At 38.7% G+C, this 27,935-nt stretch overlaps 1 protein-coding gene across 1 annotated transcript; it reads right to left on the bottom strand.

Moving 5' to 3' along the window:
- Nucleotides 1–307: 307 nt before the first annotated feature.
- Nucleotides 308–27,630, bottom strand: LOC129444365 (von Willebrand factor A domain-containing protein 7). The gene is made up of 14 exons (XM_073866341.1): nt 27,472–27,630; nt 21,033–21,239; nt 8,668–8,949; nt 7,916–8,009; nt 6,119–6,247; nt 4,253–4,439; nt 3,627–3,796; nt 3,053–3,165; nt 2,600–2,716; nt 2,268–2,474; nt 1,969–2,101; nt 1,341–1,493; nt 1,047–1,136; nt 308–330 (listed from the first exon to the last, which is right to left on the bottom strand). Exons 2-14 carry the CDS (start codon nt 21,216–21,218, stop codon nt 308–310), a joined length of 1,884 nt encoding a protein of 627 aa, XP_073722442.1. The 5' UTR covers nt 21,219–21,239; nt 27,472–27,630.
- Nucleotides 27,631–27,935: the final 305 nt, after the last annotated feature.

Genomic DNA, 27,935 nt, shown 5'->3' on the forward strand with positions numbered 1-27,935 from the left:
ATAAGTGTCTGCTGCAGACGCGTCTAAAGGGTTTATGATAAAAGAGACGCTCGCGTTTGCCAGATACTCACATGATCTCATGTGTAATCAGAGTTTACTGTTAAGGCAGTGTCTTGCGTGTATTTTGTCAATGTGAGAGTTTCTTTTATCATAAACGGTTTTGACGTGTGTGCAGCAGGCACTTATTTTGACAAAACATGTGCTGCACATGGTTTACATGACGCAACAAACACATATTTTGAAAATGCAAGCAACACACAAGACACTCCGAACACTTATTTGGAATTAGCACCCCTCAGATTAGCATTCACGAGCCGCCACTGGTTTTCACTGAAAAAATAATGGGATGATTTTCAAAAATTTGCACTTTGAAGCCTGTTTCCAAAATTTCACATTTTCAGTACACCAAAACACCATTGTGTGTAAATAAAACAAATGTTTGCATAAAAAAGTTTTTGTTTTTGGTTGAAAATGTTGCTGTGTAAACGGCTCCTAAATTTCTTGTTTGTTGTATATTTGCTGTAAAGTCACATGCACAGTCGACAAACATTGTCTTTAAGCTTACCGTGATTTTTATGCTAGAGGCTTTTTGTTGAGTTGTTGACTGTCTCTGGAATTGGCCAAGAGATGATCGAGTTAGGCCATTCAACAGACCTTTCAATTGGACTACAAATGGCCATTCTGGGATTCTTTGTAAGTGTATCAGGTAGTCTGACCCACCCAATGATTGTATGGTTCCATTAACAGTATTCGACCCTGAAGCTTCAACTAGAAGTACGTCAGTGACTGTGATAAATTCACCTCCAGTCACAGAGAGAAACAAGGTGCCATTTCCACCACTGATGACAAAAACAAAGCTGAGCTAAATAAATAATACATTTTTACATCTGTCATAGTTTATTTATATGACTGATGATGTTAAAATATTTTTTCAGGTTACATGAATTGTTAAATGTACAGTATGCACAACATGATACTGTATAAATAAAATTTGACTTTTAGTAATAAAAATGGTATTTTGGCAAAGATGTTAGCGAGATCATTACCACTAATAGGGCGATTTTCTTTTGGCACAAAGTCCCCTTGAAGTCCTTCAGATCCCAAAAAGTTAAAGAGAAAATCAAAAGAACTCTGACCTGTGTTAAAGTGTGTAATGCAGATAAATATTGTGTCACATACTGGTGAACAGGCAATCATTTATTTCATTTGGGAAAAACATTTTACGGCACTAAAAAAGCAATATTATAGCTGAAACTAATTAGTCCTGAATCAAATTTATGCGAGGAAAATGATTTTTTTTTTCAAATGACATCTACAAAAAAAAGCGGAATCTCTCTGACCAATGATTTTAATGGTGTAGGACCTTGTGGAGTTAATACTGATGCTCCATACCCCGGTCTGATTCTCTGAGTTGAGTTTAATTCTCCATAGATTCCCCACAGTCTGAATGCTACCTAGAGGACCATCTGTCACTGATTCTGACTGAGACTCACCTGAAAGAGACAACAGGCACAAATCAGCTCTTTGATACATGCCACATAGTTTACACTTGTGCCATATTTACTAAATTAGCGTGAGAGTGCAAAAATGTACTGACAAGGTGCATGTTGAAGAACACAGGCACAGCATTTCATTTCCGTAACAACTACAGTAATTTAATTTAAGACATGCTTTCTTGGGAATTTAATAATGCCACAAATACCACTAATTTGATAAGCACAAACCTTAGTTAACCAAAATGCAAGAATCAAATACTCTCCTCCCATAAAGTTTTGCATCTGATTGTAAACACATTCAATATACGCAAGAAGTTCATACGCAAAAATAACCATGTCCACACACTTTTAGCGATAATTCTTAACTGCTTAATTTTCAAGGAATGATTTTCTTTAGAATTACCCATTATGTTACAAATAATAATGTGCAGTTAGTGTCATATTGTCAAAATATACAGTATGTCTATCTCACCTGTTGGGTTGTAGAGGGTAAAGACTGGAGAGACCCCTGTGATATACATAGTCACATTGGACAGAGATGAATCCAACACAAAAGAAAAGTTTTCTGCCTTGGCTGGATTTCTCACTACCTGAAGGACAGTCACCTTCAAAAATATATGTAGGTATAAATCATATCAATATGTATTACATGTTTATATAATGTAAATTACAATATTTAAAGTTTATACTTTAAATCCATAAACCTAGATTTTGCATAAAAACATTTATGTGCATACTGTATTTATACATACTGTGATTATTTTAACATACCAGAGCAGATGCTGATGAATCAGTAATGACTGCTGTGGCCTGAGACAGTGTACTCTTAGTGACCTCTATTGCCTGTCCACCAGAAACATCTGCCAAGTCTCTGTACAGCTGTACTTGTGGTTGAGACATTCTTGTTGAGGAACGCTGAGATTGTGAGACATCTCTTTTTTTGCGGAATGAAAAGGTTCTTGTCAGCAGAAAATTTACCTTGGTTTTGGGAGCACACAAAGAAAAACACAGATAGAAATATACAGATGAGACAAAATGTTTTAGCAACAGAGTTGATGCAACAAATAGGGCAGTGGTCGCATGAATGAACTGCAGGCACTTACTCTTGACTTGGTGTTTTCTATCATGGCTCGAATTGTGCTTTCTAATTCAAAGTCTTTGGCTCCAGCATCAGTAAACACATAAATGTCTGAAGATGGAGGAGCTCCGGCCAGTGCCAGCTGAAGAACCAAAAAAAACAGAAAGTAGCCTACAGAAATTTTATCATTCCTAATTTTCAGACTTTATAACACATTCTTTTTACATTAAAATGCCTAATGCCTTATAGTGCTTTCACACTGGGTGCCATAAAGCAATGTGAGATGTGATGATGTGCTGGAATAAAGTCTGCTGGGTTTTGTGTTTCTCAACCATGAGTTGAAACAACCCAGCAGGTGGGTTAAAGCAACCAAGCAGTTGGGTCGTTTTAACCCAGCAGTATGTTCTGTCCAATAGTGTCCAACCCAGCACTTTTTAGAGTTTATATACAGTACATACACACATGTATAAATTCCCACCTGGAGTCCCGATAAGCACATTTCTGGTTCATCTCCTCCGTCATGGGCTCTGAGCAAACTGATTGCTTCTTTGAAAAGCTCTGCATTCCGAGTCCTTATTAGTGGTCCGAAATCTATATTCATCAAACATATACAATATCTCAATATCTCTTCTCAATTCATACTACTACAGAAATAAAATGTGGATATATTTTGGAGTAGTCACAGGCAGGTTAACATTTATGCTTCTTACATACCTGTGATGATCTGTGCAATTTATAGAATAAGTGTTTGGTGTATTGGAAACTTGGTTAGAGCAAAAATATAAAGTATTATATAGTCAAACTATTGTTTCAACACAAATTCTTTAGTAGTCAATACTAGTACTAGTGAACTTTCATCAGTTTATAAAGCCGACTTTGATTTGACAGCAAAAATTCTGAAATTTAGCACATAATTTTAGAAGTTAAATATAACTGTGATAACTTCAACACAATGTGAACGTAACGTGTACATTTACACAACACATGACTAGACACCACCGCCACACATTCTTTAAGTAGCCAGGTCATATAAAATAGTTTAACAGGTCTACCTGGGTCATTAAATGGAACTAGGATATATTCTGACGGTTTCTCTGCTGATGCTATCCTGCTGTCAATAATGGTAAAGGACACTCTCTTTGCCTCTTCGATCTCATCAGACATACTGCCTGTGGTGTCAATAACAAAAGCCAGAACTGACGTCTTGTTCATCCCCACCAATCTGAGAAAAATAAAGTAGGAAATCAATTACTTTACATACTTTTTTGTAAAAAAAAAAACACTTTACAATGAGGTTCATTAGTTAACATGAGTTAATGTATTAACTAAAATGAACAAACCATTATCAATACATTTGTTACAGTATTTAGTAATCTTTGTTAATATTATTTAATAGAAATAAAAAATGTTAGATAATAGCTTTGATTGTTTGTTCATGTTAGTTCACAGTGCATTGACTAACGTTAACAAGATTTTAATAAAGTATTAGTAATTGTTGAAATTAACATTAATATAATTAATGCTGTATAACATAATAAATGCTGTAAGAGCTTTCATTATAAGTTCATGTTAACTAATGTTGTTAACTAATGTTAACTAATGAACCTTATTGTAAAGTGTTACCTAAAAATCATTATGGTTTATAAAAAGTTAACATCTCTGAATAAGGGTCCCATACTGAAGAAAGGCCTGGTTGCCTTTGGCCAGTCGAATGTCTTCCAGCAATTCCATGGTAGCACTGATGGCCAGATCTGCAGCACGCTTGTGATAGATGCCATGACTTGAGGTGATCTCATCTTTATTGATACCTCCAGTAGGTTCTTTAAAACTGGTCGCGTCACTTTTGCCACCATGGCTACACTTGCCTGAAAAGAAATCAAAGGTTAAGTTAAGTCTGCTCATCTGGAAATATATTGATGTCATGAGTTTATTAAAGAGCCACACAGATTCAAAATCGAAACTGACCTGTATTGCAGTGTGTCATGTAGCTGTCCATCAATGTAAACAATGTGCAAAGTAAGTGAACCAAAAAGTGCACGATTAATAAAGTTATTGGCTTCTAAAGTAGGGAGTCGACTCTGAATCGCTAAAACGAGTTGTCATATGGATTGAGTCTCCTGCCTGACTTTTTTCACGTCACACGAACACTTCCACGTCACACGAGGTACTAATCTCCGCCTCCAGCCTTGCCCGCGGGAGAACGAAAACTATGACCTGCCCACAGCTAGTTAGTGTGTAAACATCATATCACGCTGTGTTTTCAGTTTGTGTTGTTTTCACTACTAAAGGATAAAGATATATGAAGAATCTGTTGTTAAAATTACTTTTTTAAGAAAGGACATACTAAACATTTGGGTGTGAAAGATGGTTTAGTACCCACTTTATTTGGAACAACATGCGTCTCCTAACCACAACCTGTAAGTTTGATTATAGCTACATACTTGCTTAAATGAGTGTAAAATGTTAGTTTTTATCGTCGTTTTTATTGCTTGGATTAATATTGAATGATGTCGTTGTTTAAACTATGAATACTGTCAGAGTGTAACTTTAGCAAGTGGCTAACCCATGCTCACTTACAGTTTTACTATGACCCGGTTAGCTTACATAAAAGCTTAAATGAGTGTAAAATGTTAGTTTCTATCATAATTTTTATTGCTTGGATAAATGATGAATGATGTCGTTGTTTAAACTCTGAATACTGTCAGAGAGTCACGTTAACAAGTGGTTAACCCATGCTCACTTCCGGTTTTCCCGTTTAGCTTACATAAATGCTTAAATGAGTGTAAAATGTTAGTTTCTATCATTGTTTTATTGCTTGGATTAATGATAAATGATGTCGTTGTTTAAACTCTTAATATACTGTCAGAGAGTCACGATAGCAAGCGGCTTATGCTGCACTTACGTTTTTGTTATGACCCGGTTAACTTACGTAAATGCTTAAATGAGTGTAAAATGTTAGTTTCTATCGTCATTTTTATTACTTTGATTAATGATAAATGATGTTGTTGTTTAAACCCCTAATATAACTTACTGTCAGAGAGTCACGTTAGCAAGCACTAACGCATGCTCACTTACAGTTTTGCTATGACCCGGTTAACTTACGTAAATGCTTTCTATCGTCTTTTTATTGGTTGGATTAATGATGAATGATGTGTATTGATGTCGATAATGTCTTCTCAGTAAATCATGTTAGCACTAGGTCAATACATGCACTTTTGTTGGTCTGTGCAACTGATCTGTGTTCTGTGTGGAGACTCTATGCGATGACCAATCAGAGCAGTGTAGGCTACTGAAAGGTTTAGGCAGACTGAGTCGTTGAACGGCTTCACACGAATCGTTTGGGGATCTCTGAGAAATGGGCTAATTTTAAATTTATATTTTGAGAAAATTAGAGTGTTTTTTGACCTTGCATGGATTTAAACCTCTTGTCCGGGACTTATAAACAGTGATAGGACGCTTAAAATTGTCATCTTACTGGCTCTTTAAAGAATCATATTGGCTGATCTAAACCCATACTACTGTGTTGGAGGGAAAGCTTCCTTGCCGTTAGGTTTGGATGATGAAAACAGACCGAAATATCCTGAGGTTATGAGGTTCTTCTCTTTTAATTCTGGGAGAATATTATCACTGCATTTATCTCCGATGCAGTTTCTGCATGTTTTTGTGTTGATATCTAGACATGTGTTTGTTTTGAACACACAAAAAAAATCATTGAGATGTCACCTTTGTTGATTTTAACAGATATGTTAACAGCTTTTGTGTTACATTATCAATTATGTTAAAGTCCCCGTGTGGTCGAGCTGTGCTATTGAGTAGAGGAATAATTTGCATATTCATAGATATAGGTATACTTAATGAGGCAAGAGTGTAGAGTTATATTCAAACTATTTAAAAGGATAAAGAAATTACTGTCAAAGAAAAAAAACCTTAACATATGCTATTATGATGCTAAACGATTATTTTTAATTGATAAAATTATTGACTACATGGGGACTTTTAAGTATTTCAGTCACTGATTTCACATTGATTTCACTCATTTACTTCCTGGATATGGTGATGACAAGACCATCATTATCATAATTCCTCCCGCTTGGACTAACAGCCTGTAAGTTAACTCCTGTTATACTACGGGTCCGTTGAATGCTTGAACCTGATTGGCTTATGAATATTCTGAGGTGTGCAAGTATTTTCTGGGAGACGCATCGCGAACATAGTTCCAGGCAGATCTCTTGACCGCATTACAGTTTCATATCACTTCGCATAGTTAACTGTAATAACGAACTAACAAAAACAACATGACAGACGATTTTCCGAGGCAATAACAGCGCTATTTAGAGACGCAGAGAGGTAGCCTTGTTCACACAATCTCTTTCAGCTGCTCAACAGTAAAGTTACGGGGTCCAGCTCATTCAAGTCCAAAAAATGTGCATATATCCTTTCCCAAATAAACAAAGGTCTTCTGAGGGTAATCCGCGTGGTGTTGTTGTAGAAATATCCATATTTAAAACTTTATAAACGAAAATAACTAGCTTCCGGTAGCGCCGCTATCTTAGAATGTACGCTCTCATCTTGAATACAGACGCGACTAAGATGGCGGGGGTTGGACTGTTTTACTAGTGAAATGAATATGATCACTAATAGATTCCAATTTTCTCCCTAGCAACCAAATACAGTACCTTAGCAACCAAATAAACAAAGCCTTATATCTCTGCATCAGAACATGGTAGAGACACAGGGGTTTTCTTCAGAAAATGTACCTATCTAGTTTCTCTTATTATTTTACAGCGCTCTGGAATGCTCATATCTGACTAGAAGGGTTGCGCCATTTTAAGTTTGTCATTCCCAGAAAACAACCACCTTAAAACTAATAATAATACAACCTCATGCAGGTACTACAAGTCATCTTGATAAGTGCAGTTTAATATTTACAAATAAAATGTATATAAATATGCACAATTATGATTACTGATGCATTACCACTTTGGGTTTGCATTATTTTGAATAATTTAATAATTCAAGGGACTGAAGTCAATTATTCAGTTACCACAGAAATTGCTAAGACATTGCTCTGGTGCTTATTTTAAGGCATGTGACAGGTTAAGTGTGCGTTTTACAAAAAAAAAATCAACACCCATAGAACATTTCTCAACCAATCAGAATAAAGCATTCAACAGGCCCGTGGTATAATCTGCGATAACAACATTCCTCATATATTGTATGCAAGTAATTGTTAATTACCCATTTAATTATGCCATTAACCAACTTCGTGTGTTTAGAACCACAAATATTTTAATATAAAATTTGGGGCAAAAAGTTCAAGTGGGAAAAATTGCCACTATACCTGCTATGTTGTCAATTATTGCGTCCCTGTTGATGAGTTTGCTAAAAGGAACACTTTTATCCAGTTCCACCCAGTTGCTGTGACTGTAGAAATCCTGTACATAAAAACACATTAATTTGCATTTCCTGTTCAATTCATTTTCAGAATGCAACAAACAGACATTATTTATTTGTTTATAGGGACTAGTCTGACATACATAGTTAAAGGTACTTAAGTAATGCACTTAGTATTTTTAAAACAAATTTGCAAATTGTGTAAAAGCAATTGCTGGAGTTGCACTTAACCAAAAAACAATAAAAACAACCCGGATTAGAATATTTCTATACAATTTCTATTGCTTACATGTTGTTGTCTGTACTGTGTGTGGAAAATAACCCAGAATTTATAGAGTTTTGTATCAAATATATTTTTCATTAATTTAGTAGGACATTGATTCAAATTGTTGAACCTTTTTTCTTCATTCAGAAAGGAGAGTGCAGAGTGACTTGGGACTTTTTTAGAAATGGAGATCTTTGCATGTTCTTACAGTAGTAGTTTACTTTAAAGAAATAAAAAAATTGTTAAATAGCAATGAAATGACTATAAAAAAAAAGGTATTTCACTAACTAATTTCTAATAAAATTTTCATTGTCATTAAAGTGAACTTGCTGAACCTTAACATAAGAGCTTGATTACAAAAATGCTAATTTACAAGAAAACATGCACACAGGGTTTTGCATCTAAGCTCTTCATATATTCTTATCATACCATACCTGTAAAGTATGACATATTATCCCCAAACGGATGCGGGCGAAAACATAGCTTTCCTCATCTATGTTGGTTTTGACTGATTTCATGCCATCAGTAATAAGCTTCTGTGCTTCCCTGATTTTTTCAGCATCACAGTGCCGTTCAGGATCGATTTGATCTACGTCCACAGCAGCATTAGAATAATAAGTACTGGAAATAGCTGATTGGAAGCCACGTGTGGAGTGGACAGAATGTAATCTTGAGCAGGCTTGCTGGACAGCAAATACAGTCAGGGTGTTGTCGATCTGAATATGGAGAGTGAAAACAATTGTAAAAATGCAAAATTGCAAATTAATAATATTACTTGCAATGCATAACAAGGTATACATTTTATCAGTAGGTGTGTTACCTGGGCTCAAACCCATGCCATTTTGCACTGCTAATGCAATGCTCTACCACTGAGCTATACTAGAAGCACATTACAACAATTAACTAGAAAAATTAACCATAATTTACTGTAGTCAAACCATGGTTAAGCCAATCAATACACACAAAAATGTATTAACTATTTTTGGTTCATACAAAAATAGTTTATTTCTATAAGGGTAGTGTCATGATCCTGCTTTTCTGTCATAATTCATAGTTGTTCATAGTCATGTGGCAGGATCGTGGCCTCCACAGCATCTCTCACAATCTGTGTTCACTCTTTGAAGGGCGGAGACGACAGTTTCCGAAGTTTGTTGCATTCACAGGTAGATTTTTTACATTACGTCATTTGCTGATAAGCTGAATTAATTTGGTAGTTTGTTTTTGTATTTCTGTCCATAATGATTTGCTCTCAGTCTTCTAAAAGTGCTAAAAAAATTAGCAAGTAAATAACAACACAATATCCACATTCTTAGAATTACTTGTCTAATCAAAAAATGTATCCGACGAGATCTAATATAAATAACAACAAATTTGCTGTTGTTGGCACACTTTGTAGACAAAAAAAATAAATAAAAAAACAATGTTTTCACAAAAAAAGAAGACCAAGTGGAAAGGAAAAGTTGCAATGCCAGTTCAACATTGCAAACATGGATTCAAAGCAGGAGGTAAATCATGATGGGGCAGTTTCCCGGACAGGGTTTAAAAACCAACGATTTGCCGAATTGCAGACATCCTTAACACATCCTCTGTGATGCCTAATGTGCAAACAGTACTGTTGTTCAAGACGCAGTTTTGGATTGACGTCGCCTAATGTAATGTTGTTTGATCACAAGCAACTTCGCGACCATCAGCGTTTGCCAGACGTGAAAATAACAAAATGCGAACCGTGGATATGAAGGACATGGATCGTTTACAAATACAACACTGAGATTGCAGCGCGCCACAGGTAACTTTTGCTTTCTCTTTAAATTTACCAGTATTTTAATACTGATGTGTGAATGATGTCTTGATGACTGGTAAAAAGACGGAACGTCACTGCATGTGTGAACAGCACATTTTTGTATTTACTTGTAAATGCATTCTTGTAAATTCATGGTAATTTACCAAAATTACTGTGTGAGAGAGGCTATTGAGTTTCTGCACGAGAGCACCCTCTGGCTTTTGGATCTAGCAGCATTTTACAGGAATTTTTAGAAGCATAGCAAGAATCATCAGCCGATGTATTGGCCCAACACTAGTTTTAAGACAAAAGACTTAAAAATAAGATATATTAGCAATACATGTGAATCAAATGACTATTCAAATGGCATCAATGTGTTTGTAGTGGATTATTTATTGTTAAATTAGTACATTCAGGGGATGTTAGTAGAAAACGGGATAAGCTAGGCTAGGACACCCTACTGAAAAATCCAGCTAAGACCAGCATAAGCTGGTGAGCTGGTTTTAGCTGGTCCCCAGCTTGGTTTTAGCTGGTTTTGCTGGTGTAGGAAGCTGGTTTTGCTGGTGTAGCAAGCTGGTCTAGGTGTGTTTTGGTCACATTTTAAGCTGGTCTAGCTGGACTTAGCTGGTCATGCTGGAATACCAGCTGGCCCACCAGCATGACCAGCTTTGTCAGGCTGGGAGGACCAGCATAAACCACCTTAAACCAGCTAAAACCAGCTAGGGCCAGCTACCAGCTTGTGCTGGTTTTGGCTGGATTTTTCAGTAGGACAGGCAGAGGATAACATTGGCAACACATAACAAACCACGAACAGCCTTTTATGGGAAATAAAGAGCACCTTTCTTAAAGAGCAACTATTATGAGATACACGTTTTTAAACATCCTTTTGTGTGTAGGTGTGTATTAGTACATGCTAACGATATTCAAAAAGTACATACCTCAAAGAAAACAATGACGTGAGTTATTGTCTCTAACGTTTTAGGACTACAAAAAACACTCGGATTGTAGGCAACAGTTTACTTCCTGGGCTTGGTGACGTAGACAAGACCAACATTATAATAGTTCAGCCCTCTCTGCTTTGATTGGGTACGCCCTCAAAGACGGGGGTGGAGAGCTCCAAAGAGAGCTCAAATGGCGGAGACTGGGAGTCCCTGTTTCGAGCGTGTTTGTAAACTCTTGTTCATCGTTTAAGCGATTAAATCTCTTGAGTAGACGCTGTTTCTTTAGATGCGAGGGCAAAATAGCACTTTATGGCCTTCCACAGTAGCCTGGTCCAACCAGACTCTCGTACATTCATTTCATTTGTACAGAGAGTCTGGCCACACTCCATTGCAAAGCGTTACTAAGTTCCGTTAAGGAGGGTCCTCTGTTGAAGTTTAAAACTATTGGATCTGCCCAGAGTCACTCAGGATCTGCCATAGCCAATCGCTAACGTGTGGTCCTGATGTATATCATGCCCGAAACCGGATGGAAACAACAACTCCGAATGATCAGACCAACAAAACTTTGCAAACATTGTTCTTGCTCCGGCTTTAACTTCTAAATATTCGTCAGCTTTGCAACAACAGACCGAATAGGTTTTCTCACGTCTTTCTTTGCTGCCAATACTGAACTACAACTCAAACTGACGCACAACCTCAACGTCATCGTTCTTAGCCACCCCCCTCTGTTCGCTGATTGGACCTGCAGATTTTTGCAGGAGAAAACGAAACCCTACACAGCAGTCCCAGACGTTGTACTGAAGCGAAATGAAAATTAAGCAGAAGCACGTAGGAGGGTGGAGCCAGGCTACTTCCACAGAGGACATCAGGAAACAATGGTTAGAAATTATGTTTAATACGGTTCCTGCACAATCCAGTCAGAAGTTGTTTATATGTTCACGGCATTTTCACAATGACTGCTTCATGAACCGAAGCTGGATTTGAAGCTGGATTTGCGCGACGTCTCCTCCTGAGAGTTGGATTACCTTGCACTTCTGTATCAAAGGCTGTAAGTATTCATGTTTATTATTTGCCTTTTACGTTACCGGTTACCAGAGCTTAACGTTATGTGCGTATAGAGCTAAGCTTGCAAGCTAATTGTTTTGTGTTGTAAGTTAATACTGTATTTCATAAACAACATATCATATTTACCCACGTGTATGTTGAATTATGCAGACTATCGTTTTTTTATTGATGTTGATTTAGACGTGTTTAGAAACTTGCTAAGTTACCAGCTAAACTGTTACCGGTAAAGTTTGTTCTCATGATCAAAGTCAAGAAACTCTAAGTACAGATGATTTGTTTATATGTATTTTACCTTTGTATTTATTTGAAACTTTCTTGGATTTTGAAACGAAGTAAACACGTAATGTGTGTTGCTAATGTTGGGGCATGTAATATGTAATACATGAACGTTTTAGTCTAACGATTTATAGTTGTTGTACCCTATTGTTATGTCTTTTTGACTGATTACATGTTTGTTTTATTTGTCTAGATTTGCAGCAAGACACATCCTTCTACACTGTAGGCAGCAGTAGACGTGATGTGTAATTAGGGTTGCCAACTTTCTGAAATTGAAATTAGGAACGGGGGGGGGGGGGGTCCGGTGACATGCCCCCACGGAAGAGAATTTTGAACTTCTGGTGAAAATAGTGGAAACTAATTAATACATTTTAGATTCATATATTTCATACAACTTCTTAGGCCTAAATATTTCATGAATAGCAAAGTATGCCTAATAAGTATACAAGACTGAACCACATAGATGTGAAATATAAAGGCTATCATGATCATTTTGCCAACAATGAACCATGGTTTTGTTAAGTTTACAATACGCCCTCTTCAAAGACCCCACCCCTTTTTAAACCTTGAGCTATCTAAATCCATAATTATTTAATAAGAAACCCATCAGAAATGATTGACACATTATGAGGCGGGAGCGGGACACAGGAACAGAGGGAGAGCAGTGGAGAGATATATATGTGGATTGTTAAGCGAAACCTGTACTATCTCTTTTAATATAATCACTTTCTTATCAACTATATTTGAGCTTTAAAAATCCACATAATTACATACCATATGAGCCTCTGGAGACGACTGACGGACAATGAACTTTGACATAGCTCCATCCTGTGCCCGCAGCCTCTCGCTCCTCTTGTGATTATCTCCTCGTGCGTGCTGCTTAATATCACACACTCCGTCGTGACAAACAGAAAAAACGCGACGGCATATGGTACAATTGGCCTTGTATTCATTGTCCCTCACGCATTCCAGCCACGGGTAGTCATTTTCCCATTCAATTCTATATTTTTGTGCTCGTTTCTTTTTCGCCGGCTGCTCCGATGCAGTCATTTTTACATTTCCCGCTGTTGTCACTTGTCGTCATCGTTGCTATGATACGTGACATCACAATGACTGAAACGACCAATGGGGCTGCAAGATGTTAAAAACGCTACGCTGATCATAGACAAAAAGAGGGAGAAATTACCGCACCGTCAGGGTTTTCTTATACAAATGACGCGCTCTTCGTTCATGGCTGACATATAAGCTATGTGTCTGTCATGTATTTGCACTGAATTAATTTTCATAAAATACGGAACAAACTAGGTTCCGTATCAGTTCAATACGGAACAAGAATTTTATGTGTCAAATACGGGACGATTCCGTATTATACGGAACGGTTGGCAACCCTATATGTAATGCCAAACATGCAACATCAGTGGGCACACAGTACAAGCAGTCAGACTGGCATATGAGGAGCAAAGGTATGTAATGACGCTTTTCCATTGCATAGTACCCCACAGTTTAGTTTAGTTTGGGTCAGGTCCGCTTACCCCACTTTGGCGGTTAGCTTTTCCATCGAGTTTGGTATCACTTCGCAGTGGAAGGGATTATAGGCGTGTAGTTATTTTTGCGCTGCCTACTGCTGTGACATCATACAAGTGAGAGCGTTGTTGTATATTCCCATTTATTTATTTCTTATTTTCACAACCCTATTGCGGAGCTGTCACTTTCTGCCACCAGTTGGGCTCCGCCCACAAAAAACGTAATCTCTGTTTGCAAACACGCAAAAGGTCTATAGAGCAATGAAAACACTGTCATTTTCATTTTATCTGAAGTGAAAGTTTAAGCAGCGTTCCCTTCCTGAAGTGCCCTTCAAGGGCGCAAAAATGCAGTTTTGAATTCGACCATGCTCTCTCTCATCAGGCTTGGCTGGCAAGAAGCGATTCTAAGTTTTTAATAATAGGGTTTTTTTAGGAGCTGATTTCAATGTTTTTTTCTTTAAAATATGATTGGATTTTATACTAAACTTAATGAAGTATTTCATTGTATTAAAATATGTGCATAACATCTGTGTGCATTTACTATCTGCTTTTAATATAATTTGTGCATAACTGCATTTTCCTCTAGCGCAACATCCACACCAAGTTCCATTAAATGAACATAATGACCAAGAACTTAAGATTAACAATGGGTGATTTTTTTTGGATAGGGAATCGTCTTGTTTTGCTTCCGCATTACAGTATGTAAACAGTTTTTTTATAATATTGAACTACATAAATCTACCCCCGCCCCCGCCGCCATGTCGACGGTGCTGAAAAAACGCAGAGCCCATAGTTATTTATAAGCTCGTTTCAGTTTCAGTCAGACACTTTTTCTTCTTTGCTTTTGTTAAATAATTCAAGCTGAGGGGATGTTTGAGCTGTTTTTTTTAAGTCAGCCCAGACAGCTGAAAATATACTGCGCAAATCATTTAAGCAGAGAAGTTTGCGTCCATGAAAGGACGAGGCTTATTCCAACTATTGTATATAGTTTTAATTAAATAAGGTGGATAATTTCTGTTGAGCTGCCTGTTCTTGAAGCTTTATGTGGGTACTAGGGCCCCTATTGGTTATTGAAACGGGCCACCAGATGCTTAAGGCCGCCTCTGTTTATACCGTAACGACCGTCTGAACTCTCTGGATCGAGCTCGAAGTGGTAATGCAGTACAGACACCATCGTTTATAGAGAAATATAACTGCTTGTTTACGTTCATGCCTGTGAATTTTAGGCTATGTTTACACGTGGGCAGCTACTTTCATAAACGGACATTTCAACCTCTCCGGTTTAAAAAATAATATCGTGCACACATGTCAGTTTTCAGAAAAGGGTTTATTTACACGTACCCGTGCATATATGCCGTCAAGCTCAAGCCCACTTAAGCCAATCACTGGCAGCGCTGGTGGTGACGCGAAGTGGTTCTTCATGTTGGAGGGAGGAGTTGTTGCAGTAGGTGATCGATGACGTCAAATTACTGCGAGAGCGAGTTGAGGAATCACACGTAGAGGTCTAATTTCGAATCGCTCTCGTGGTACTTTGACATCATCCGTCCGTCGGTTCTTGCAGCGCCGCATGAAGTCAAACACGCGTAAAATTGCTGACCTCTGAGCACTCGTCTCTGCTCCTCGACGTAATGGAGCAGCTGTATTTGCAAATACAAACACACGAAACGAGTTTGCACGAACATAAATGTAATCTTGGAAGCGTTCAGAGTAGCAGTCACATGTAAACATAGGTCGCACTTTTGACGTAGGTGCAGGCTCTGGCGCATACTCTTTGACGTTGCCTGCTTAAACATCAGTTTGTCCTAGTTTACATGCAACCGTGCAACCTAAGATTTTCAAGATCTCCACTCTGGCCGGAGTTTTTAGAAACAATCGGTTTCAGAGGCGAGTTCTCCGTTTGCGTGTAAATGAGGGGCACAAACGAAGGTAAATCTCTCAGTTTTTAAAAATAACCATGTACGTGTAAACAGGGCCTCAGTCAGGACCGGAAAACCCACGTGTAGTCAGGGGTGTAACCTTTCAAACACACCCTGAACCCAGTTGACCAATAACAGTTGAGTATGCCATCTGACCAATCCGAGTACACTAGACCAGGGGTGTCCAGATTTTTTGTGTGGTGATCTACTTTTAAAATGATAAAGCCGACAAGATCTACCTGCTAAAAAACACAGTTAAATTTTTTAATGACAATTTAAAAGCGTATTAGGACTATACTGCATATCTCTCCATTGAATTTAAGGCTGTCCCCATTAGGCTACTCCATTCTTTTTGAGGAGTTAAAAAAGTCATTGAGTACATGTCAAGTACTGCTTAAAATAGCGGAGATGCAGTTTAGTGATACAAACTAGAAAAAGACAACAGTATCAGAAGCCTCTCTTTTAAAGAAAAGAGCAGTGCGACGCAGCTTTCTATTGCTAGGCAACCACCAAGTCAGCTGTCAATCAAATATTGAAGCGTGGGCGTTTTTTTGCTGTTAACTGTCATATTAGCAGAAACTTTAAAAAGAGGGCGCTTGCTCTGACCTTGTTTGAGGATGAGAGGTGCACAAACACGCAGGAGAGAGTGAGCGAGTGGAGTCCGGTTCTTCAAAGCAACTGTAAACTTCCCTTACCACAACGTAAGGCCCGCCTCTCCCCTCATTCGATTGGACAATGGAAAGACGCGAATGACGTCGGGCGCTTCTCCACTCTCAGCGTTCCTTCAAAGACGCGTGCTGCGGCCGGCAGCAAAAACCGCAAGGCACTCAGCACGCATAAACATAGCTTAAACAGCGCGCAAACGCTCCCTGTCCATAGAATATCATCCAAAAAACCTGCAACTGCCATAAACGCTTTTGGTGTGATTGGCCCCTCTCATAATGCCTATTCCGCCCTCTGTTTTCCGATGCTCATGGAGCATCATATACAGTTAACTTATGTGCGATCTATCGGCATTGCCTTTGCGATCGACTGGTCGATCGCGATCGACGTATTGGACACCCCTGCACTAGACATATTGGGAGGCGGAGACAGGAACTAAACAGGGAAATGTCGGTAAGGTATGTGAGCAATTTATAAGACTCATAATGCATTAGTTCAAGTTTTAATATGTACTATGGGATATTACAATAACGTGCTAACGTGCTAATTATTAGCATAATAGGTGCTCTTTAATTTAGATTCACCCATTATTGTGGAATTAGAGATACAGGCTATTAAACGCGATACCAGTACGTAGTGCATATTCAAGGACTTTGCTGTCGTAACATGGCTGCGGTAGAAGCAATGATATTACACAGCAGCCGAAACAGTTCCCCTTACCCTTACGAAAATTAACCATAGCCCTACTACAGTCAAAACAAAATAACCATGGTTTTGACAACCATGGTTTTCAAAAACCATAGTTAAACCATGGTTTTTCTGGGTGAACGTGATTTCACCAAGTAGAATATGATCCTGGATCAACACCATTGTTGGTCCTGGATCAACATTTTCCTTAACCAATCAGATTGCAGGATTAGGATTAGTGTGTAGTTAGGTTTAGGTTTAGGATTGGGTTAGGGGCTTTTAAGAAATACTCCTCAAACTATTATTTCACACGAATTTGAGGGTTTAAAAATGGTTAGGGTTTGAGTTAAGGGTAAGTTGGGGTATGTTTGATTAAAACGGTCCTGGATCAACAAAAAATGTTGATCCAGGGTCACATCTTACTTTGTGAAATCACGGCGACCGGTTTTGCTTTTACCACTATAAAACCATGGTTAATTTTCGTAAGGGTAATAACTTGGCAGGGGACTATTTTCCGGCAGTGCGTAATATCATTTAGCCTCTTGCAGTGCGTAATATCATTAAGCCTCCTGCAGCCATGTTACAGTAGCAAAGTCCTTAATTATTAGCACCACTTTTGTGGGATTAACCCCGCATTGTGGTGCCAAACGCATGCAGTGTGAAACGACAGGGTTAGAATGTTATGACCCTAATTAAACACAGCTGAAGTAGCTAATCAAGGTGTTCAGGGTTGCTTGATAATTAAAGACAGGTGTGTTGGAGCTGGGTTGGAGACTCCTGACCCAGGGTTTAGGAATACACAGTGTGAAACGTCAAATTATGAATACCCAGGGTTATCCTTTAACCCAAGGTTAAGTTTGAACAGTGTGAAACATGAAAAAATAACCCAGGATTCCGTTAACCCTGGTTTTAGAATAACTCAGGGTTAACAATTTCAGGTGTGAAAAGCCAGTACAGAAGATAGATGCCACCATGCTTGAACCAGTGCCCAAGATGGCTGTCATCATGTCAGAGTGCACAGGCAAGATGGTCGATCCCCTAAGTATTTTTGGGGGGAGGGTTAGAAGGGATGAGGCCGAGAAACCCGCCATTGCTCCATGACCCAGGGCCCCCATTGCTCCACGACCTGGGGCCACCACTGTTCCACGACCCAGGCCCACCATTGCTCCACGGCAGATGCCCGCTATTGCTTTTTGGGAAAAGGCCCGTCTTTGATTCACGGCCTTGGCCCACTTGCCCACCCATGGACTTGTTGTTGTGAATATTGTTAAGTGTGCGACAGGATTCTCTGGTAAGGGGGGGGGGTTCTCTATGAGGGTTTTGTCATGTGTTCTTTTTTTTTAATATTGTTCTCTTTTATTTTGAAGTTTTCATTTTCATGTGTTTCATTTTGATATCAGATATCATGTTTGTCTCTGGTTTCATGTGCTTTGTGCTCATTTGTTCCCTGGTACATGTGTCATGTTCCCATTGGTCCACTGCCCCTTTATAAACCTCTTGCCTTTATTGTCTTCTGTTGGTTTTTGAATTTATGTAAGGATAGTTGTTGTGTAGTTGCCATGTCTGTTGTCTTGTCACTGATTCTTGTTTATGTTTCTTTATTTAATTAAATTAACTTTCTGCATATAGACCCTGCACCTTCGATTCAAGTTTGGACTACACACATACACCTTATTACACTGGGAAACTACCCCTTTATATTTAATGAATGTTTTAAATGTTTATTTTAAAATATTTAGCCGTTGTATACAGTCGTTACAGGCATACAATAAATCTCAAGATACCCTAGGCTGTGAAGGATCCATTCGATCTATCCTTTGCAGCCCGGAGAAAGAAATTCAGTGGGCGCGTACAGCAAGTGAAACAACTTATGGATCCTCCGAAAGCTAGACCGTCTCATTTCAGTTCTCTCCTTGGATTTCGGAGGCTGTGACCTTCAAAGACAGAGTCCTCGTCTTTAAAGGACACGTCCTTCGAAAGGATCTTCGAATTGGGACACAGCTAGCTAGCTAAATAAATTTTGTGACATCTTCTTCTGTCTTTTCTCTGCGAGCGGCAGGGAGAACCAGCACATATAATGTACTGCTTCTGGACAGTTTTGATCGCAAATTTGCTGCATACACTCACAAAAATATTTTTTATAAATATATTTACTGTATTAAATTTTCTACAAATATGCATGTGACTTAACTATTGGTTTTGTTGTCCAGGTTCACATACTTTACAGGACTTGACATTTTTTATAATGGGACCATGCACAATTTTTAAGATAAAATTTCCATTTCATAATTGTACCGGATTTAGCCAAGGGCTAATTTTCATTCGTAGTCCCCATTAACTGTTTTGCTTACCAGCCAAAGTGGCTAGTTGTTTTTCAAAGTTACTAGCCACTCACATTTTTTACTGGCCACGATTTTATTGTTGGTAAAATAAATTTTATATGATTAAACGTGACTTTGGCATCCTAAAATTACTTGGAGTAATTGTACTTGATTTAGCTAGATTAGATGCAGATTGACCACCTAAATTAAGACTACATTTATAAGCTGATATACCAAGTAGATCAGTATATAGATCATATCATAAATTTAGGTGCATGTTAGTAAGGCATAAATAGATTAACTTTTAATAAATATATTAAAAGTGGTGCAGGGGTGTAGAAGATAGAAAAGACAAACACAAAAACCCTAAACACATTAATATTTATTAACAACAGCAATAAATACTGTCAAGACATGTACATGAAATTTACTGTCAACTTGTTTATGCAGATTGTATTTTATAAGCTTGATCATGGTTTCTTTTACTAAGAATTTAAGAATTTAAGGTGGTATTTTACTGACAAATGTCAAGAGGGCATTATTGTTGCCCAAAGTAGCCTACATTAATATAATGTGCGAACATCTCCACTCGCAGGTTTCCCTTGACTTCGGACAAAACTGGGACGTGTGCATTCAGGTATGTGCTATGAATTTCTATTAGCTTTTGCCCAAAGAGTGTGCACACACTTTAAATCTCTTCAATCACTCATGGGAGTTGTAGTTTCCCAGTGTCGCATTACGCATTGTTTATCATTTTGCATAACTTTTAAGAAAACAACAAATCTTAGTCACTAGTCTGACTTTAAGTGCAAATGTGATGTAATGGCATTATAAATATGCTAATTAGCATGTTAGTTGGGAAGCCAACTTGTCTTTTAAAGTTTCCATTGTTACTCATCTTAATGACATTTTTACAAATAAGAAATAATTTAAGGTTTTCCCACATTAGGAGAAAACGCTTCCCTGTCAATAATGAGTTTTTACGACAATCCAAATTTTCGCTATTAGGTGGTGCTCTTACCCAACTTATAAAACACTAAAGTATTTATGGATTCAAAACAGTAAAAACTTGTATGTTTGATTATCGCACTTAATCTAATCTCTATATATAGAAATTTTCTGGAAGGCATTTAAATTCTGTGAAAATCATAAAAAAAATGCTGGCGCTGGCAACTATTTTTTTATGCTGGCGGGAAAGAGTTAAAGAGCTCTCTAATTATTTTTTTCTAGTCACAATTACCATTAAACAGCTGTTTAATTTAATACTTACTATTAAAAATACAATTGTGACAAATAATGTTGAGAACATTACTGCCATACACAAACATACACTGGCAAGGCAATTTGAAAACCACAGTCCAGCATACTTTTCTGACAGTGTGCTTGTGATTTTTTTTGGATAATGTATTCCAAAAATCTTAAATAGTGTGCCTTTAAACAATATAAGGGGGTGAGTATAAATGACTGAAATTTTATTTTCATAAAATTATATCACAAATTCTGTTGAACATGCAGTCTTAACAGAAATAATGGTAAACAAATTTGGCTTGCTGTCAAGCCCTGAGTTTTGAAATAATCGAAAACCCCTTGCACCTCAATGGCTTACACTCCTAAGTTCTTCTCTTACAGTTAGCTTGAAGTCTTGCCCCTCAGCAATGGCTACGTCACGGCACACTTCTGCAGTCTTGCGGAGAATGGCCATCTCAGTGATTTGTCGATGGGTGAGGGAGCCCTCAGAAGATAAGGGTTTGAAAGCTGTTGCCCAGGGGGGCTGAAAGGTGAAAAATACAGCCACTACCATCAGGGACATCATGACTGTCCACCAGCACAGGTCCTATGGAAAAATTTAAAATTACATTTTTAGCATGCAGTTTCTATAAATCTACCAAGAAAGCAGCTTAAATAAATGTCCACACTGGCTTTGCTGCAAGATTACTGGAGGATTAGTAAACAACAGAAAGGTTCACAAACAGCATTAGGTCACTTACATAATAGTTATTAAAGAAAAAAATAACACTTCATCCTTGGTAAATTAAGTAGTGTAAACAAGACTTAACTTGATAAAACATCTAAAAAATGCGGCCAATCGTCTGACACATTCCAAATGTTTCACTTTCAGTTCTTTAAATAGTTTCCAGATCAAATATATAGAACCATATTAACCTAAAGTATGCTTTTTTGAGAATGTGCATTAGTGTTTGTTTATATAAAGTCAACTAAACAGCTAATTAAAATGCTCAAATCAACAAGAAGTGCAATGGTGGCAGTAGGAGTAGCTCTTGAGTAAAGAGGAGTGGCTGAATCTGAATGACATTGAGAGTGAAAGTACAACTAACATGTTCAAGTGTGGGTGTGTGTGTGTGTACCTGGTAATTATCATTTCACGAGTTCACACTTACAAATAATTCAGAACAGAGTTATTAATATGCGTATTTGGCGTGCTGTCCGAGGAGAGGGCTCCGAGCTCGTTAATGGACTGAGCCCGGAGCGCTTCCTGGCGGGCAGAGGGTTCCAGGCTCAGCCTTAGGCCCGAACCCAGAACAATTCCCCCTGTTCTGGTTAGTAAGGTGACTAAGGCAATCTTGCGGAGAAGGGGAGGTAGAGGGAGGCTGAAACTATCGAGGAATGAGGGTGAGTTGGTTTCCAGTCTATATATGTTTCTGTTGATGCCGATCAGGTGGATACCTGATTGCTGATTGTCAACAGCTGGTCGTAGTTGAGGTGATTAGGTTGATTATTTGAACATGTTCCTCTCGAACTTTGTTAATAAAACACCATTTCACGAGTTCACACTTACAAATAATTCAGAACAGAGTTATTAATATGCGTAATTGGCGTGCTGTCCGAGGAGAGGGCTCTGAGCTCGTTAATGGACTGAGCCCAGAGCGCTTCCTGGCGGGGAGAGGGTTCCGGGCTCAGCCTTAGGCCCGAACCCAGAACAATCCCCCAAAAGATCGCAAACTAGCATCGGACAGCAGCCGGGAACTGTTACATTGCTGAATGTAAAATGGGAGGTAACGGGGCTCCTGCGGGATCATAGAAAACACCACCGCTGCGGCGGTGGAGAAACAGGGCTCCTGCGGGAGCAGTACAGACATCACTGCTGCGGCATTTGAGAAATTGTGAAAATTAGGGCTCCTGCGGGAGCAGAGGAAACATCACTGCTGCGGCAGTGGAGAATTTGTGAAAGGTAGGGCTCCTGCGGGAGCGGTAGAGACATCACTGCTGCGGCAGTGGAAAAATTGTGAAAATTAAGGCTCCTGTGGGAGCAGAGGAAACATCACTGCTGTGGCAGTGAAGAATTTGTGAAATGTAGGGCTCCGGGGGAGCAGAGGAGACAGTACTGCGATGGCAGTAGAGATTAGTGGAAAGCAGGGCTCCTGCGGGAGCAGAGGAAATGGCACCGCTGTGAAAATAGGGTTCCTGCAAGGGCAGGGGAAACATCACTGCTGCGGCAGTGGAGGAAAATTGTGGAAAGCAGGGCTTCTGCGGGAGCAGAGGAAACATCACTGCTGTGGCAGTGGAGGTTAGTAAAAGCGGTGCTCCTGTGGAGCAGAGGAAACAACATTGCTGCGGCGGTGGAGAGACAGGCATCTGCAGGGGAACATCACTGCTGCGCCAGTGGAAACAGGCTCCTGCGGAAGCAGGGGAAACATCACTGCTATTGCAGTGGGGATTAGTAAAAGCAGGGCTCCTGTGGGAGCAGAGAAAATGACACCGCTGCAGCAATGGAGAACAGGTCTCCTGCGGGAGATGGTAAAAACACCACTACTGCGGCAGTGGATTGTAGTAAAAAGCTGGCTCCTGCGGGAGCAGAGGGAAAATCAATGCTGTGGCAGTGGAGAGAGTCTTATAGTTTGTGTTGTCCTGGAGCTATTGGGATCCGCAGATGAGAGTTCGTTGGGTTTCTCTGATTTGGGAGTGGTTTGATGTGAGAGCAGAGGAAAACATCACTGCTGTAGTGGTGGAGAAATTGTGGAAGGGAGGGCTCCTGCGGGAGCAGAGGGAAACCACTTCCATACCAGTGGGGGTTAGTAGAGTTCAGGGAAAAAGGGGGGGGCTCCTGAAGGAGCAGAGAAATGTCACTGCTGTGGCAGTGGATAAAGTCTGATAGTTTATATGGTCTTGGAGCTGGTGGGATCCGCTGATGAAAGTTCGTTGAGCTTCTCTGATGTGGGAGCAATTTGATCAAATGTAGGTTTTGGAAAAGAGGTCAGCTGGGAAGCCAGATAGGAGTAGGACAGATTTAAGGTGTTTTGGAACTGTAAGCATGTAACCAGGCGATTTGAGTCATCTATGAAGAGTGGGTTTGTAAATGATGTAAATGGAATGTCCTTTTCTCATTTGGTCCGTCTTGCTTTGGTTGATGGAATAAGAAATGGTATCGTTGTCCAGAAGTGATAGATCTGAAACTGTTGGGTGATTATTTGGATTGAAGTTGCAAGTGATGGCCAGAATGAACATTGCATAGAGTATAAGGGTGGTGTTAGTGGAGTGGTAACCTTGACACAGGGTGGAGATGGATATGGTGAGTATTTTTAAGGTTACTGGCTGTCTTGCATCAGGATGGGTGTGGTGGGTTCTTTGGATTCCTAACGAGCGTGGGTGTCTGGGTGCTAGCTATTACTGGAGAGGGTGAGCCGAAAAATACGTTTGTGGAAAAATTTGGATTTCACTTAGGTATCCTTTAATGGAGCTGGCTTTGAGGTTATTGTGGTGATTGAGGTAGGATATGAATGAGATGGTGAGTAGGGACAAAATCAGAAAAAAAACAGGTTGTAAGAAGAGTAGAAAGTCTTGAAGCTCTTTCAAGGGGTTAGGTAGGTTTGTAGGGTTCTGGGGGATACAGCTTGGAGGATAGTATCTAAAGAGGCATTTGAGGTGGGGGGTTCAAGTGAAGATGCACTGATTCCAATTTCCTTGGCCAATTCAAAATTTCGGTTTTACTTTAATTGTGACATGCCGAATAAAGGTTTTGGCCGATTCCAGTTTTATTTCTAAGAACTATAATTGATGGCAATGGACTACAAACAAAATCTGCTTCTTTAATAAAGCATTATTTATCAATAAATTATTTATTTAAAATTGCACTTTCATCTATGTTGAATTAAATGACATGATCTTTTATTTGAAGAGATCTCAAATAAAGTGCTCTTAAGTTTAGTCAGGCTCAGTGACGTTATTTATCAGCCGCATTAAATGTCGAAATATCAGTTGGACGGCTGTGGTTAGAAGAATAGTTACTAGTTAGTATAACATGTAGACTTGGGTAGATCATGCTTTTAAACAAAATAAGAAAGCAGCATGCAGTGCCTTCTATAACCGTAATCTAAATATATACAAAGTCTGTTTCATGTCTTTTAGGTTGTAAACAGAATTGAAGCGCTGTTTTTTGAAAAACTGCCCAGAACTACGAGCTTTAAGACCCTGGAGAATCCCTGGAATGAGTGACGTAGAAGGAAACTTGCGAATGAAAGACGAATCTTGGATTTAAACAACCGAAAACTAAAACATGAAAGCAAAAGCAGTCTTTAGATGTGATATATAGTTTACGGCAATAAGATGAAATTAAATTGATCTGAATGGATTCATTTGTCTTGACATCATTTACCTTATTGTTGAGCCAACATAGTTCAAGCAACGGATGTGCGACAAAGTTGCTATGTTTTCAGGAAATAGTCATGACAAGCCAGCTGGCCTCTCCAACTATGCAGGGTATGGTGGTTCAGCAGCGCGTTATGCTGTTGCTCGGGAAAAGCACCCCTGAGCAGGGTCCCGCACACGAGCCAGCGGAACAACATCAATGTGTCACCGCGGATGCGGGCAGGAATCAATATAGGCTCGGGTTGTGTTCCTTATGTAAAATGATCACGTTTCCTAGTATGGAATTAAATTAATGTAGCTGTTGGATAACAGGAGCTGCTTCCACTGCCAGTTTGCATGTGGCTTTGAAGTTATTTCTTGCGCAACTGGCAACATGATGTAAGTTACAAATAAATTTGTGCTGTTTATGTATCTCACACCGGTTTGATTTATAATTATACGAAAAACAAGAGGGAAAAGGTAGGGGCGTCTGGGCATGCGCTGCTAGTGGAGGCAGCCTCGTGTTCGAGCCCGATGGTGGAGCCGCAGGCCACAGACAGGGGAAAGGGTTAGAAATTAGATGGAAAGGCTTGTGAAGGCAGGGCTATAACGCAGCTGACGGAAACATGCTTGAGCTGGATGGGAAACCTGTATCGCTGGGATATGTTGCATGGTGCAGTGCATGGCAGGCTGCTTTGCAGCGATCTTCCAAGCGAAAAGATGATTGAGGCTTGGCAGCAGAATCTGGATCACAACCTGGACAGGCTGAAGGCCTGCTGGTGCGGTCTGACGAAACCGCTCTTGCGAGGATGGAAAACCTTTTGGTGAGTAGAAATGTAGCTTTGTGATCTTTCCTTGTTTAGTTTGTGGATTTTGTAGATGGAAGAGTTGGTTGGAGAGAGACGTGAAGATTGTGGAACTTCTTAAAGAAGATGTTGGCGTTGGTTGATGTTTTTCTTAAGTTTAAGCAATGTCCAATTCATGCTGAAACTATCGAGGAATGAGGGTAAGTTGGTTTCCAGTCTATATAGGTTTCTGTTGATGCCGATCAGGTGGATACCTGATTGCTGATTGTCAACCGCTGGTCGTAGTTGAGGTGATTAGGTTGATTATTTGAACGTATTCCTCCCGAACTTTGTTAATAAAACATCATGTTGTGGGGACCAATTGTCTTTACAAAGATAGGAATACCAGTAAATTTGTGACCTTGTGGGGACATTTTGAGGTCCCCGTGAGGAATCAAGCTTATAAATCAAACAGAATGATGTTTATTGATAATCTAAGGTAGTAGATTAGTTTTCTGTGATGGTTGGGGTTAGGGGAAGGGAATAGAATATACAGTTTGTACAGTATAAAATGCATTACGTCCATGGAAAGTCCCACAAAACATGGAAACCAGAATGTGTGTGTATGTATATGTATTTAAATGGTTTATCGCCGCTGAAAATGATGAAAAGGATGTAATCGTTGTCCAGATGCTAGCGGCTAATACACTCTTGATACTCCACCTGTGAAAACCAGTCTCAAATTTAAAGGCATATAAAGCAGGGATGGCAATTTCGGTCCTGGATGGCCGATGTCCTGCAGAGTTTAGCTCCAACCATAATTAAACACACCTGAAGCAGCCAATTAAGGTCTTACTTGGCATACTAGAAACAGAAAAGATACTAGTCCCTCCAGGACTGAAGTTGCCCATCCCTTATATAGAGCATCACAGTTTGATTTCAAACATTTATTTCACTATGATTTATGAGTTAATTTTAAATTAATTTAGTCCATATTAAAGATATCAAGGTTATATTTTCACAGAATGTTCTTTACGTTATGTAGGAAGATTTTATGTAGAAAACAGTAAACCACAAATAAATACTTCAGCTGGATTTTCACAGGCAGGGTCACAATTATCTTGTGTATCTTGGCCCCTGCTACAAAACGAAATTAGTAATTCAGAAGCATAAGGTATGTCACACAAAGTATGTCGCAATGTCATAATGCACTGACACACACATGGATAGTTAACTAAAACAAAAACAATCTGGTTATTAAAAAAAAAAAAAATTAAATACATTTAAACTAAAGAAAAAATAATAAGAACTAAACTGATACCATCTTTAACTTGACCCTGCATAGTATATGCGAATGATTATACTACAGTAGGTGGTAAAACCCAGATGATCTGCTTCCATCAAATGATTTTTAGTATGTAATTAGTCAATAAAATAATGTTAGTAAATAAAACAAAGCATTTCATTTTGTTTGTTGATTTTACAATGTGTTGTGTCAACCAAGCTATAAACTTAAATGTAACATTTGTAATTTTATGTACAATAAGTATTTAAGAGATATCTTGGTTTAGGCTAAAAAAGTATAATATTAACTTTTTTATTTTAGTTTTCATTTTTCTATTTGAATCATGCAAAAAAAATCAGATATCAAGCACAAAAATAAATTGTATCCAATACAATTTAATGAGGCTACATTACCTTCTGTCAGATGTTGAATATCCTATCCTGACTGCATACAGTAGCCTCTTTCCCAAACAGTATTTATAGGCCTACAGATTTTTACAGTAATGGGATGAATGTCACGAATCTGGTTATGAGCCTGATGTACAGGAACTGCCTAAACGGAAATTAAAATAAGGCTGTGAATGCATTAGAGTAAACAAGGGCTAGTTTCCTTAATAAACATTTTGTCATGTTAATCATCACACACATGCCATGTGTGCTTTAAAAAATAAAATGTTGTTACATTTGGACACACTCTTAAAAATAAAGGTGCTTCACGATGCCATAGACAAAACCTTTTCTGTCTAAATGGTTCTTTAAAGCAACTTTAACATCTAAAGAATCCTTTTTCACATATCTTTAATTTAACGTATAGGTGAAAAAAGTTCTTCAGATTATAAAAATGTCTTTAAAAAAATGTTTCCTTAAAGAACCTTTGA

The sequence above is a fragment of the Misgurnus anguillicaudatus genome, chromosome 3 (genome assembly GCF_027580225.2).
Source record: "Misgurnus anguillicaudatus chromosome 3, ASM2758022v2, whole genome shotgun sequence".
NCBI classification, from domain to species: domain Eukaryota; kingdom Metazoa; phylum Chordata; class Actinopteri; order Cypriniformes; family Cobitidae; genus Misgurnus; species Misgurnus anguillicaudatus.

What these genes read in the sequence shown, in the direction of transcription:
- LOC129444365 (XM_073866341.1), bottom strand. Translation starts at nt 21,218, where the DNA reads ATGATGTCCCTGATGGTAGTGGCTGTATTTTTCACCTTTCAGCCCCCC. An exon ending in TAATATGTCATACTTTACAG is followed by an intron (nt 8,010 to 8,667) that starts GTATGGTATGAT and finishes TTTTATGTACAG; the next exon opens with GATTTCTACAGTCACAGCAA. An exon ending in TGTGCTTATCGGGACTCCAG is followed by an intron (nt 2,717 to 3,052) that starts GTGGGAATTTAT and finishes TTGGTTCTTCAG; the next exon opens with CTGGCACTGGCCGGAGCTCC.